This window comes from Ooceraea biroi, chromosome 5 (assembly GCF_003672135.1).
Source record: "Ooceraea biroi isolate clonal line C1 chromosome 5, Obir_v5.4, whole genome shotgun sequence".
NCBI classification, from domain to species: Eukaryota; Metazoa; Arthropoda; class Insecta; order Hymenoptera; family Formicidae; genus Ooceraea; species Ooceraea biroi.
The window spans coordinates 9,454,786-9,470,185 of record NC_039510.1 but is presented as its reverse complement, the minus strand read 5'-3'; the positions used below and the strand labels follow the sequence as shown (position 1 = coordinate 9,470,185).

The 15,400-nt window shown below is 37.5% G+C and overlaps 1 protein-coding gene across 5 annotated transcripts; it reads right to left on the bottom strand.

Moving 5' to 3' along the window:
- Positions 1-2,402: 2,402 nt before the first annotated feature.
- On the bottom strand, positions 2,403-15,320 carry LOC105275170. 5 transcript variants are annotated; one of them, XM_011331834.3, is made up of 4 exons: positions 15,014-15,320; positions 13,993-14,277; positions 6,679-6,847; positions 2,403-6,112 (listed from the first exon to the last, which is right to left on the bottom strand). In XM_011331834.3, exons 3-4 carry the CDS (start codon positions 6,819-6,821, stop codon positions 3,604-3,606), a joined length of 2,652 nt encoding a protein of 883 aa, XP_011330136.1. In that variant the 5' UTR covers positions 6,822-6,847; positions 13,993-14,277; positions 15,014-15,320; the 3' UTR covers positions 2,403-3,603. The 5 variants fall into 5 exon arrangements, 1 of the variants encoding a protein (XP_011330136.1); XR_893193.3 differs by lacking the exons at positions 2,403-6,112; positions 6,679-6,847 and adding exons at positions 9,385-12,399; positions 12,484-12,751 and having other exon boundaries at positions 15,014-15,206; XR_893195.3 differs by lacking the exons at positions 2,403-6,112; positions 6,679-6,847 and adding an exon at positions 7,026-7,989 and having other exon boundaries at positions 15,014-15,199.
- Positions 15,321-15,400: the final 80 nt, after the last annotated feature.

Genomic DNA, 15,400 nt, shown 5'->3' with positions numbered 1-15,400 from the left:
CCTAGCGACTGGACAATCAGATCAATTTTGTACATACATTTATTATTTTATTAAATAAAAATATCGATATTATTATTTATTTTTTAACGTTGAAATTTAATGTTTAATGTCTTAATTGTCAAATATCGCTTCTTAATCAGAAGCTTATGTGAATAATACATTATTAAAAAAAAATTAAATTATTAAAAATAAAAATCAACATTGAACGATTACTAACGCAACCATTGAAAATAAGATCCAACGAAGCGATGAAACTTCGAGATGCTCGCTAGAAGAGAGAACGTCCTTCAAAGCGAAAATATCTAGTTTAGAATCGCGGCAATGCAGGAGAACGTTCTCTTCCTTCGATATGTATTCTTGAAGAATATAGCTATGTACGTTTTCCGGAGTATAATCGATTAGTGTTCGATTTCTTCTACGGCACATAAACATTTACATGCACACGTGCATAGGTGCATTCTCTCTCTTTCTTTACCCTTTATATATTTCCACTATTTCTGTATTTTATTTTTTAATTAATTAAATTTGCTAAACTCATTCATTTTTATTTTTTATTATTCTGCATAATAGGGAATATACAATAGACAAAAAATAATTACTTTATTTTAGTCTTAATGCAGTATGCATATAATAATTAAGAAAAATTGAAGTGCGATTGGTTCTTGTTATTCCCGGAAGTCGCTCGCGTTCTGTTTTTAGAACGTGTTGATTCGTGATGAATCTCCCCCGAGGATTTTCGTTCTTTGTTCGCTACCTCTATTATTTGCTTGTCCTTGCTTCGTATCGGTTCGCAGATGTGCGAAAGGGCATCAAAAAGATAGAAAGAAAGAAAGATATATCGTCAGCGCTGTAAATCGCGTATCGCAGCATCAAATATCGATTATATAATTCGTCACAATGTAGCGCGACATTAAACGACGATAAAGAATCGTCGACAAAAGAATCGAGCGTGTGTTAACTCGCCATGTATAGGAAGTAATTATTGTTACATAACTATAATGAATCCTACCGAATAAGAATGCGCAATTTAAATGTCAATGTAACAGATGCGTGAGCAGATCGTATCTATATTTATATTTAGAATTTTTAGTACTTCATGCTTCACGAACACGAAATAAGAGCATATGCGAATTCATGAACTCTTTTATGGGAAAATCTAAGGGAGAAGTTTCAAATTTCATTCCTTGCGTCGTACATTTTTATGTGTCAAATAAACGTTGGATGTAGGTAAGTCAAGTTTCCGGTACTGAAATTAAATCGACCAAGGTTAATCGCTATTTTCCTGTACGTCACGTTAAGGAAATCGGAAATCGTTGAATAGGATGATGGGTTGAATAGAACCGTCGCAAATCACTGAATAGTTATTTTACATATAAATACTGACATAAGTATCAGTTATGTTTTTCGAAAAGTAAAATATAAAATATTTATTTGCATTTCCAGAATTTATCTTTTACTCATAGTTTTAGAGCATTGCAAATTTCTCTGAAGGAGACCTTCGAATTCATATTCTCCTGCCTTTTATAGATGTAATATGTAAAATTAAAGTTCTAGGTTTTAAATAGGATTAATTTAGTCATTATTCTAATTTTATTACTCATAATTCAAATATTATAATTCGCAAACTTATTACCATGTGATCGCGCAAGAGGATCTCGTGCAGGGCCGCAGTTGAGATGCGCTATTGCTGTTCGATGTCACGGACTTATGAGTGAGGCGCGGCTACAAAAATAGCCTGTGACTCAATATTTAGGCAGCGCCGATTTGTGTAGCACTCTCTCAACACGGAGATATTTCCTTTACATGATAATACCAGCAACAATACATAAGCTTTTCATCGTCCACGTGCTTTAAAATCTCGTTATATTTAATAGAATTAATTTAAAACTGTAGAAATTTGTGATTTTATTCCATTTAAGAAAATGCAAGGCACATGGCTTCCCTTCTTCTGGGAACTCCGGCAGACATACCCCGACGTCATATAAAAATGTTCGAGAAACCCAAAATCACTAAAACGAGAATTTTATTATTATCCCTGGTAGCTCGAAAAGTCGTAACACTTCACATTGTCCACCCTGTATATATATGAAGCGCCTGTATTTATCTTTTTAGATGTAGTAATGATACAGAATATAGATACAGAATTTAGATAAGATGATAAGAATTTAGATAGAATTTAGATATAGAAAATTAAAAAAAGCCAAAATATTGTTTCTTTTTTTGTATCTTGGAGATTAATAAAGACCAATACAAAAATTATTATAAATTCATTTTTTCTATTCTTTAATTAGAAAATACTGAAGAAAACGTAAGCTATTATTATATAAATTAAATGCACTAAGGCATTAGTGTACGGTTTCATAACACTACGAAGCAATTAGGTTGAAATACAACACACACCATGAGCTTAGATACAAATTTATTGAAGTCTTCAAGTGTTCGTTCTTATAGCATAAATTTATGACAATGTCTGTGATTATGTGCATCTATAACGTATATAGATACTGGTTCCACATACCTTCGCTTTATAAATTATTTTATACAAGTCGAATTGCGATAAATATACACAATGTCACATGAAGTTGATGAAGTTATGATCTTTAATATCTATATACACGTACGTAAGATACTTGATACAACTTTACATGCACACACACACACCCCCGCACGTACACAACACTTTATATACGTACACGTATGAGTGCACATGTATGTATATAAGATGTACAGGCATATCTGTATTTCTTGTTATATATATATATATATATGTCAAATTTATCTTTATCATATGTATAACTGCATAAATCATATATATATCATGTATTTGTACAGAGTCGTTCGCTTTTTAGGAAGTACATCGCGCGGATTACTCCTCCATCGTTCTTCTCCTTGATACCCGACCCGTGCACTTGTTCTAACATTGCCATAGAAAAAACGCTAAAGAAACGTAACCGATCAAATCGCTAACTTTGTACTCTGGTTCGCGCCGGTTTGCCACAACTAAACACATTATTTGGTGTTGCAATGATACTCGTAATAAAAAGTAACAAGTAACTTTATGTTTGTAATATATATATATATATATATATATTTATTTATCCGCGCAAAGCTTTACATTCTCGTTGTCTTTCAAGGAATGTGTGTTGCCAACAGTGACAACGAGCGATTATCGTTTTTATCCGTCCAATATCAAAATTATGCTGAAGATAAAATTCGATAAATCGATGACAAAGCACAAGAAGTAATCGATTGGGTGTAAAAATGATGAGCGAAGAAATTCAGGGGCAATATGGCAATCTAATTGAAAAGGAAATTGTCTTTTTCAGATTGATGCATTCTATATACACGTGTGGATGATCATCACAAAGTATTACTCATATCTCCCATATAAAAACGTCTTCGCATTGTCTCTCTCTCTCTATCCTAACGCCCGTAAAATCTTCTGTAACGTCGTCACTGTTCGGGAAACATTCATTTCAATATCGAATATTGGCATTAGACTTGCAGGGTGACTTGCCTTGTGCAAATCGCTGCGACCGGATACCACCACTGCAGTGTGTCCCTTCAATTAGAATTAACTTTCACGTGATGGAGCGGCAAGACTCACGCCAGTTTCATGTATATGGTGCGTTCCCGCATCTTGCAGTGTTTCAGCTCCTTGAGCGCTCGCTGTGCCTCGCTGGGCGACGAGAAGGCTACCCGAGCATCGCCGGTTGGCATGCCCCTCTCGTTGTAACGGCGGATCACGTTCTCCCGTTTCACGTCGAAGTCGCCAAAGAACTCGATTATCTCATTGATGTCCGCCTTGAACGGCACGTTCTCCAGCGACAGCACGCAGCCGGGCTTGCCGAAACCCTCGACATAGTCCATGGACGGTGGATGGCGATTCATCATGTGCCGCGGCATGCCCATCATCCCCGGTGGGCAGCGAGGTCCGAAGCCGCCGGTATTGCCGAAACGTGGCATATGGCCGAGCGGGCCGGAGAAGCGCGGTGGCCTCTGGTGCTGCTCCTGCATCGGTGAGAAGTGCTGCTGCTGCTGCTGCTGCGCCTCCATCATTCCCAGGGTCTCGAGCATCTTGGCGCGTAATACTAGCTCGATGGTGGGCACGTTTTTGCCGAGTGGCAGACCGTTCTTCCCGATGGCGCGCTCCGCCTTCTCAGTCGAGTCGAACTCGCAGAAGCATTCACCGGCTGGCTTGCCCTGCTGATTCAGCATCATGTGGATGCAAACTGGCACGATGCCAATGTCTGAGAAGAAGTCAAAGATATCGCGATCCGTGGTTTGGAACGGTAGACCACGCATGAGGATGCAATCCGTCTGATTCATGTTCGCCTGCTCGTGCTCGCGCTTCACCTGCGCGAATTTCTCTTCGCTGATGGCAGTCGCGGTCACCTGCTTGCTACCAATCTTCAACGGCGTGGTGAGTGACGACTTGGTGTCCTCGAGCCGTGCGAATTGCACGTAAGCCATGCACTGAGTAATGCCGGATTCTTTCTTGCTGGTGATGAAGAGGTCGTTGATCTTCCAGTCGTGGAACAGCTTAGCTATGTCCATCTCCTTGGTGAAGGACGGCAGCTCGGTCAACAAGATGCACGTGGAATTTCTCAGGTCACCCTCGGAGACGTCCTCCTTGTCGGGGGAGTAAGAATTGATTGCCTTGTCGAAGATGCTCTCGTCGAGATGCAGCACCTCTACCTCGGAACCCCGCACGTATCTCGTCGTACTCAGTGCGATCTCTTTACCCTCGGTTTTGCCGAACTTGACGTACGCGATACCCACGCGGTTGCCATGGTTGTCGTTGATGATCTTCATACCGTCCTTTCTGATGTAGATACCTTGAAACGCGTGACGCAAGTCCGCATACGTCGCATTCAACGGCATGTTGCGCACCTCTACGCAGTGCCCGCTACCGGTGCCGTTTTTACTCTCGCTCGAGAACCTGGAAGAGCTGCCGGACTTCCTGACGGACGACTGACGGTCGTTGTCGAAATTCCCAAAATTGGAGGCGCCAGCTTGGAAGGCGTGTGGGTTGCGGCGGCCCTCGAGCTCCTGCACCTTGTTTATGAAGAGATTGTTCGGCCTGGCACCTCGGTAACCGCTGTTCCCACCGTACTCCTGATTGTTAAATTGATTCGAGCGGCCAGTAAATCGCGTCTGATCGATTCTACCTTGCTCCTGCTGATTCCACGATTCCTTGGATCGCGTGCCAAGACTACTCAGACTAGGCAGATTAGTAGAATTCAGATTCTGCGATAACGGTGTCATGCTAACAGTGTGCCCGAGTGCCTGCATATGCGGTTGCATCAGATTGCCTACACCGTTCAGACCGTTTATAGAAAATTGCCCGGATTGTAACATCGACTGCTGGCCTATCACGGGCGTACCGAAGCTGGCCATAGCCGAACGCTGGCTATCCGAATCCTGGGACAGTGCCGCGACGCCGGCGCCCAGGATACCGGGTGCCAGCAAAGCGGCCTGCATCTGCGTCTGCGGCGGCACTTCCCATATGCCATTTTCCACGAGTTGTTTCTTCGACGCAGCCGCCGACGACTTGTCCTTGTGAAACTGACCGACGCACACGACATCGCCGTTGTCGTCCTCGTTGGCGTCTTTGCGCCGATCATTCGCGGAGTTCCTCTTCGAGTCGCGATCACGCGATCGTGTACGGTCACGCGACCTGGATCGGTCCCGGCGACGTCGCCGATCCCTCCTATCGCGATCTCGATCCCGCGATCTGCTGCGATCCCGTCGTCGCCGATCTCTCCCACGGTCCCGATCACGGCGATCCCTATCCCGATCGCGGTCGCGCGATCGCGATCGGTCTCTTGATCTCGATCGATCGCGCCTGTCTTTGCGATCCTTGCTCGACTCGCTGTCATTATCCTTGTCTCTTTTGTCAATTGGTGAACCGGGCTGTTTACCGGGCACCGTCACTGGTGGTACCGCTACCGGAGTGGTTTGCATGATGCATTGTAGACTCAAGGTTTGTTGTCGAGCAGCCTCGATTACCTTTTGCATTTCGGTGCGGGAGCTTAGCAGCAACTTGATCTTCATTTCCTTAATCTTTCCGCCATCGTGCATCATCGCCTGGCGGGCATCCTCGTCGGTACTACAATGGTGAAATAATTTCCATGAGTTCCGCAATTTGGAATTCGTTTTATCGATTCGTGTAAATTAAGATATTAATTCGTTAAGAATTTAAGCTTGTTAAATACTCTAGTTTACTACTCTTAATAAATTAATACTTTACATTCTACGAATAGTTGATCTTGTTTTTACATAATGTGAACATATATTGCTTTAGACGTGTAATAAAAGAAAGATCAAAAGAGATCGTCGAAAGTTATTAGAATTATTAATAACAAAATTGAGTAATGATGGAAAATTCTTTTTTTTTTAAGCTAATGAGAATGATTTTTATAATCTTTTGATATTTTTTATGTAATAATCTTATGAACATTCTACAGTTAAATAAAATAAAAGTCAAGTGACAATAGTTTATTATTTTTTATTCGAACTTGGAATTTTTTTATAGTAAAAGCAGTAAAAGGAATAACCGTGTTAAAAATGCCTAAGCCGGTTTTTGGATGCCTACAAAACGGACAACGGGACGCAAAGGCATTTATTAACTCGTCTTTGTATTTCCTTTTCCCAGAATCGATTAGTAACAGTTACCTGAATGCGATAAACGCATCTCCCAATTCGCCGCCTACAATGTGGACTCCACCTTCCGGGATACTGAGACCTCTGAAAAACTGGCGTATGTCCAATGCATTGGCGGACCAAGCAAGATTCTGCAGTCTGATTATGACACTCATTTTCGGAGTTTGTCCAACGCTAGTATCTGCAACCGAGCCGAGAAGCAACGAAATTAAACGACGAAGAGAATAGGTATCTTCGATGTTGACTGCACGTTATGACAGCCAAAATATTTGCCATTGGCAAATCAATTGTAGAAAATCCTCGATAAATAGTTTCGGTGTTCGGATGAAAAATATACAGAAAAAGGGAATAAGAGTATATTCTTTAGAAATATGCCTTTTATTGATTTGTACAACATTGTATTCTATTATATTATCCATCATTTTATTATAACATGTTTTCTAAAGTCGCATAGATTTTAATATCTCTTCTCATACGATAATATTTATATATACTCATATTATAAATATTATTAATTTATTTTCTTCAATAATTTTTCATTACATGAGAAATTATGTATATTTTATTACATATGAAATTATGTATTCGTACACTATGTAATATGTATTATATACATATTTATTAACATTAAATCATCGCGCCGCGTTCACTTATCTTTTGAGATTGTATTACATAGTCATTAGACACAATTATATAATTCATAGATATATAGTTGATAGAACAATACAGACATCTTCCTCGCAGGTTTTGCTCAAGATAACTATTTTTAATTGGATCAAAAAGAGGCCACTAACAATTCTTGACCCATTTTTCTAATCCGTGCGTAGCTTTCTAATGGGTCAAGTAAAAATAGTTCCTGATTTTCGACCAAGTTTATGAACGCATATATTTTATGTTCACGCGCAACGTATTCCTGTCACGACTTGCGCAATGCTGCGAAGGCAAGTAAACTTTCTCTCCAACACACCGTTGAAGCGAATATGACTGCAGAGATAAAACGACACGTGACGAAGTATTTCTTTGTCAAGCGATAAATGCATGTTAATGCTTCTGCTGGTATTTGAAGCAATCGTTCATTCCTTCTATTCGACTTCTTCCAAATGCACACAAAAACGATAGGATGATGATTTGTTGCAGATATGTTATTAGAATCTTTTTATTCGTTATTACAAGTTAACGATGTTTGTTGAAACCTAAATGTTCATTGCGTAAAACTAAGTACGTAATTAAAGCTGGTTTTATGAGCATTAGAAGCGTGGAATGGTACTTGCATTTCAATTCCGAGAAGATATTGCTTGAATTATGTGTTTAGAGCTTAAAGATCTAAAATAATTCAATATTAAGATTATTTTTTTTATCTTGTGCAGTATTATAATTTATATTAAGATCTTAGGTATTATTTATAGAAAATGAGAGACATTATATATATATTAAAGATGACAGGATTCGCTAATCTTGTTTTCTTTTCCTGAAAGATAGGAAGTTTTTATGTTATATTTGAGTTATTAATGTAATTATTACATTGAATTAATAAATTGCTTCATTTGGGTGCAGCACATAGTTATGTAGAACATATCCTATAGCACTTATTGTTTAGACTTTATAAATTTATTTAATGTTATTTGTACACAGAAGTGTACATATTTTATGTATGAGTACAAAGAAAATGGGGTATTAAAATAATCACCCCGATGATTTCCAAGTCATTCCATATCTCGAAAAATTTCATGAAATATTCTATAGCTTTACAACTCTTGGAAAATTCCGACTTCTTCTTTGATAATTAAATGATTTTGTAGAACTTGTGAGCTTTCTCTCTCTCTTTCTTATTTCTAATGAATCAATTTTAACATCTACTACAAGTGCAGGAAACAAATTCATTTCAATCTTATCATTAAATAGATAAAGCAATCAACTTAACGCACGTACAAAGTTTCTCTATATTCTTCAAACCAGATATTCATAGACTCAAAAAGTAAAAACTATTTGAATACACGTCACAACTTTATTATTACAGCGAATTCCAATGATCAAAGTTTTGGCAGGAGAAGAGGCTCCAAGGCATACAAACACCCTCACATTTTGCAGCCGCATATCAACAATCATTGAGTTTAGTTTATTCTCTTTTCATTGACCATAAATTCTTCAGGCAAACGTTTACAAAAATCTAAAAACATCTCGTGCGAGGACCTTGTACATCGATATGTAATCAATCTCAAATTTGAAAATTCTATATCAAATAACCATATATAAATATTATATCATTGGATGAAAACATTAATCCTTACATATCTCAGTTATTAAAGTAGATAATTTTTAAAATAAATAAAGTAAGAAATCTTATTATATAAATAAATATAAGTAATAGTTTAGAATGCAAGTATAATCTTTAAATACTTTAAATAATAAGTGTTGTACAAATGTTTTACAATAAAAAAGTAATGATTTTCATGAAATATATGGATATCAATTCAAATAAAGAAGAGATACTTTCCTGATATTATAAACAAATAAAAGTGTTGTAAACTAAAAAGAAATTATTTATGATTGCGGACAAGATTCAAGATATCATTTATCAAATCATATAACACGTTAAATTCAATATGTCTTTAAGTACTTGAGCAACAATTTAAATAGAAAACTATTCTGATTCATGTATAAGCATAGATATCGATTTGTGATATCGACAATAAAGATTCTAATTTTTAATATTTTTAAGAGACATAATGAGAATGAAACAGTGGAAGGATGACATTCCATTCACATCGTGATGAAACCTAGATATTGAATTGTAGACGTTGCGGTGCTCAAATACGAAATACAAATATGTCACTATCACCTGTTTGTCGTCTTCTGTTTACATCTAACAAGGTCATGTAAGAGTATAAATTCGCTTGCTTTCTGAGACATTCCGGCACTTTTGACATTTCAGTATTTCAATATCATTGGCGAAGAGCAACCGTAAAGAGAAGCCCGAAAAGAGATTTAAACAGTAGCGCGAGTAATTCAAATCGATACTGTATTTCTTTTACAAATAAAGACCGACGAATTTAAATCAATTTTCCCCTACAGAATATTCTGTGAAACGGACTTTGATTTCTGAATGTTTTAATTCTCATGAGATCTGATTTAGTCATTAATAAACATAAGTATCAATTATGAGCGAAGTAAAGTTCGATTTCTAAACATTTCCAAATCAATAGATCAATTGCAGAGGAAATGATTTGCATCTACGAATAAAGTATGCGTGTCGAACGCATTGTTTGCACGTGCGAATACTTGATGCTTCCTTCATAATTATCCCATTGATAGCCGCACCTTCTTCAAGGTGAAGAGAATGATTAAAATTCTGCTTCGCACAGCATATTTGTACATTGTCCAAACGCAATCTTAACTATTAAATCAATTAAAACGCAGGTTCATGATACACACAGTACAATTCAATTCTCAAGTACTTTAAGTTACGAGTTAACAGGAGGGAAAATAATTTCCATTCATAGATAAAAGTAAAAATGTTGGTTCATTGACCGAGGTTCAATCTTCAAGTAGATGCTTTAAGTGGGAAGGAAATAAACGTTCCTTTTCTGGGGAAAATTGGAGCAATCTTTCGCCGTATCTTTAAGCAATCTTGCTGTGTGCACTATTCGGAAGTTTCCGCACTTCGGACGACCGCAATTAAGATAATTGCCATAACTGGTATCGTGCAATTCTCACGCCAAGAGGTCAATCCCTGATTACTTGAAGCTATGTATATATATATATATATATATATATTATGTATACTCGTTCCACCGTTGCGAAGCTATAACGATCAGCAATGATTCGATCATCAAAGAACCATATTGCCGATAATACCTGTCTTAAAATGAATGAATTTCAACACGCAGAGATCATTTCTGAAATCAATTCCGGATCGCAAAGAAGAAACGGTGGTATCTTTCCCGATCGGCAAGTCGCCTTCTGCCAGTTTGAGGACACACGAAATGTCAGACACATATCTGTTTCCGTCGACGATCACGACACCTCGCTCTCGCTCTGCTTCCTCGACTTGTATCTCCCATTGCTGAATCCTTTCGACGAAATTCGAGACGAAACGTGTTCGACGATTCATGTTCCGCATGTTCGAAATGATCTTACAATCATGCGATTCTTGTGAATTCTTCACGAATCAGTCGACGTAACATAAATTCGAAATTAGTTACATCGAAATCGCGCGACGCTTCTTCTGCAATTGTCCTAATATTGATAGTCGTACCTTCTTCAGAACGAAGGAAAAAATTAAAAGTATACTCTGCGTAGCACATTTTCGTGTCAAAAACCATTCGACCTCAACACTTAGGAATATTCGTGACGAAAATAAAAAATCAACTTATGATGTCGAGAATTCTTTTGCATCGGTTGGCACATCGGGGATGAACGTAGTACAAGATTCCTTTGATAGTGTCCCATTCTGATTCTTCTTGATTAGATATGTTAAACGAGTAAAGGAGATTGCGAACAGTTGTAAAACTTAAACATAATGTAGTCGAAACTCTTGTAATACTGATGCCCGGTGCTAACGTTGATCAACGATTGTTCATATTAGCATCATCTAACATTGCAGAATTGCAGTTAAAATATTATATAAATATTCTAGCAATACCGACAAATAATTCATACATCCTTATTATTACACTTAGCATAGTTTCACTAAGTATTAGAACATATTCGAACAATCGTAATTAGAATAATTTAATATCGATAATAAGCTTGGAGCTTGGATTATTATCGGCCTCATTGTATCATGAGCAGCATGAGATATTATAATAACGCGGTGAATAAATTTTAAACGTAGTGAATGTTGTGCGCGTGCACATATATATATAATTTTTTATATATAAATATAAAAACTTATAAGTTTTATAATCTCTCCTTATTTGTACGCGTATGGGTGTGTGTGCATAACGAAGCAGCTTCACAAAAGCGCGTATCAATCAAGTGTACAGGATTCGGAAGCTTGAGAAATTAAAGACTCATAACAGTTGGTATTTTTACGATACCGTGCCGGTTAATATCGTTTAAGGCAGAGTATTACAATTCTCTTTCGCGTGCAGTTCTCTCGAAAACTCTGCACGGTGGAAGATTGACTCTGTAACTCCTCGTACGCTACACTTGGCATTTCAAGTGTTGTAGAACACTGCAGATGTGAAAAGAGCTCGGGAGCCGGAGGATCACGTGTGTGGACGCGAGTTGCCGCGATTGAAAGTGATTCACATCCACGTCGATCACACCATAAACGAAATCATGTAGGAGAAATATTGGATTACGTATCGACCAACGAGGTATCGAACAACGACAGTGACGGTAGCAGTCGCCGGCGGCTTTCTGGTCAGACAATCTGAACCTGCAGTCGCATCAATTCACGACGGTCCGAAACGACCGTAAGGTACACAACGTGTACGTGGCTTTCATCAGCGATCACTCCTAGTTAATTTCACAGACGTGCCTTTAGATATCCCCTCGCCAACACACCAGGAACACGGCTCTACCGCTTCTCGTTTATGCAAGTAAATTCCATTTATTATTTATGCGATGATGGAGGAACGTTCGAGCACTCGATTCGCAAGCACTGATCAGAAAATAAGTAAATGAAATAAATAGAAATAATAAATAATGCGTACAGGCGTCGGCATACTGTGTACTTTGCGCATGTATTCTGTTCGAAGGAACGAAACGTCGGTCTACGTCGTCCACCTGAAATACAATCACGTGAAATCGAATTCCAAAGCGTTCGCAACGATGGAAGCAAGTCGATACATCACGGCTGCACTAACGTACTTCAGTCGTCCGTTGCTGCTGCCTCGCTGTGTGCATGTACGTATCACACAATCGGTCTGCATTAAAACCGATATATTAAAGCACATAGCTATTATATATGCCAGCCGTCTGATATCGAATCTGATATTGAGATCGAACGTCCTGTTCCGATAGAACAGAAAATAAAACCGTTCTGCTTACGAGTGTATTACGAGAGGAAATCTTTTTTATCTTTCGATGTGATCGTTCGGAGGTGATAGCGGTGACGATCATTGTTTGCAGTTCTACTCTGTGTCTGAGAAATTGGTTAATAGTTTTATTTGACGAACGTGTGAAACATCAATGAAGATTTATATGGTGGGTTTAAAATTTCGCATATTTATACAACATACATTACAAATATGCAAAATTAAGTATTAAACTGTCAAAAGATGAACGGAATATATTTGGGAAAAAAATAATTCCTTTACTTTTTGTTTTTTGTATTCCGAAAATGCATAAGCGGTTTTGCGTCGCAATATAATCAGAGAAATAAGGATTGATTGAATTGTTTAATATTTTGCTGGAAAATTATGTTGTTTTAAGATTTTGTCTTTTATAATTCAACATCATTATTACCAGAAACATTAAAATGCTTGTTTTTTATTTATCGCGAGATTAATCTTTTAAATTAGGCTATACACTGTCATTGCAAGTTAGCAATAACGGGCAAACTTAAACTTACCTTTTATCTTTATTATTGATTAAAAAAAAAACGGTTCAATAATTCTATTAAAGCTGTCGTATAATGGAACATCTTGCAAGATATGGTCAAAACTAATTTACGGTTTCTTATATATAACTTGTTAATTCTTTTATATGAAAGTAAATAAAAACTGTTGGGTTAGCAACAAAACTTACTACAAATATTAATTAATTGTTTAAAGATTAATGTTATCTGTTAATCTGAAATAAAAGACAGCTTTTTAATTTGTTTCTTTAGCAAATATATATATATAACATAACGATACAATTTTTATTCTTATCTTTTATGAAGGAGAGAGAGAATTAAATATAGTTTTATTAAGACATAAAAAGATCTTATTCTGTCAAACTCATCATTTAGTTTGTTTTCTAATAAGTCAAACGATCAGGAATAAGCCTCGTCATTCAGCTCTTATAAAAGGCTATATTTATTAAGTAAATAGATACTGTGCGAATGCAAATCATGTCATGCATTTTGTTTATATCAACGTCTTCCGGAATTTCTTTATTTTTTTTTCGGATTTTTTTGCGGATGACAGAGAATTCGGGATCACATGAATTACTTACCATTGAATACAAGATTCAGATTATGCGCAGCGAAAGAAAGACCACAATATATAGGAGACATGAATATATATAGAAATACGTAAATAAATAAATAACGTTTAACGTAGTGCGCTCGGAAATACGACAGACAACTAGACTTGCCTATAGTATATAGTAGAATCACAACACTTTCCTTCAGAATTATGAACTAATTTTATTACGTGACTTATAGAGCTTTACCTTTTGAACTTTAGAAACGTCAGAAACTTCTTTCTTCTTTCTGTATGTCTCTGTGTTTCACTGTCTCTTTCTCTCTCTCTCTTTCTTTCAGCTAAAATGTACGATGCAAGATAAGAGTTGATTGAGGACAAAGACGACCGAGCAGCAAACTTCACTCATCATCAGCGAAGAACAATGAAATGTAGAAGCAGAAAAGGAGTAGTTAACTGCACCGTGTTATATAAAATCCATTGAAGAGGCTGAGCCCGTTCTTGACACCTAACACACACTGACCAGTCTAAGACCCTGCAACATACATCAAGTTCCCCCTCACTGTATCTAAAAAATTTTGTAACAATTACAAATTGTATTGGTATTCAAATTTGTATCGCTGGCATTTATATAGGTTAAAATTCTTTTAAGTATTAGATGCTTTTGTAAGCAAATATCAGTACATGCGTGAAAGTATTTATAAATAAAACGAATGCTGTATATATTTCGCGGTAAATGCTTGCGAGAAATTAAACAATTTCTATTTTATAATTATAATTTATAATTACCACGACTGAAATGACGGACAACTTGAAAATGTAAATGATACAATATAATGCAATAATGAACAGATGAAAGAAATAAAATCCAATGAAGGCTCGAGAGGTTAACAAGAAAATGACAAATGAATAAGATATCCGAGATTTTTCGGCTTTTTGGACATCTCCGACGCTGATTACGCGGATTGATTGCTATTTATGGAGTTACGTTTCGCTGATACGCCATATTGTAAACGCTTTGCAAGAGGCAAAAAATTACACGTGAAAGAATCAATACTCCAACTTTCGCCACTGAATTGTTGACCGACGAACACGGCGATAGCGTAATCGGAAGGATTCTGACGAAGAAGGGAACGAGAGTTCCATTGTATCGTGCAATAGTTGGAATATCTGTTTAGGTTGAGTTACCCAAGTCGCCATTATTTGCTGTTGGGCGAGATAACGTAGGATGAAATGTGTAGACGTGTAGAACGCTAAAATGTTCGACTCACCGAAATTGTTACACGGAACTGCAGCATTTTATGAAGAAGGCTGGCTACGAACAACAGAAACAGGTTTTTACGATAACGCGACGAATGCGATCGAATTTCTACCTCGATAAATCCGTGTATCCGAAGCGTGGATGGGCGTAAAATGGCTGCTGATGCGTTGCCGTGTGTCCGGTCGAGTGAACCCCGTAGATCATGGATCACAAGTCTCTAGATAGTTCTAGATAGATCGGACACCATCGATCACTCGTTGCGCTAGGGACGTTGCAATTCCCCAAAGTACCGACGCTGTGATTGGTCGCGTCGAATGCAATGGAACGCCGCAAATATGCCTGCGCAAGCGGCAGTACGCGGTCTAGCGTATAAAAGTCTATGGAATTAACGGGCCAA

Coding starts and splice junctions, on each gene's coding strand:
- LOC105275170 (XM_011331834.3), bottom strand. CDS start 6,821: ATGAGTGTCATAATCAGACTGCAGAATCTTGCTTGGTCCGCCAATGCA. Junction 6,113..6,678: donor GATGCGTTTATCGCATTCAG/GTAACTGTTACT, acceptor TCACCATTGTAG/TACCGACGAGGATGCCCGCC.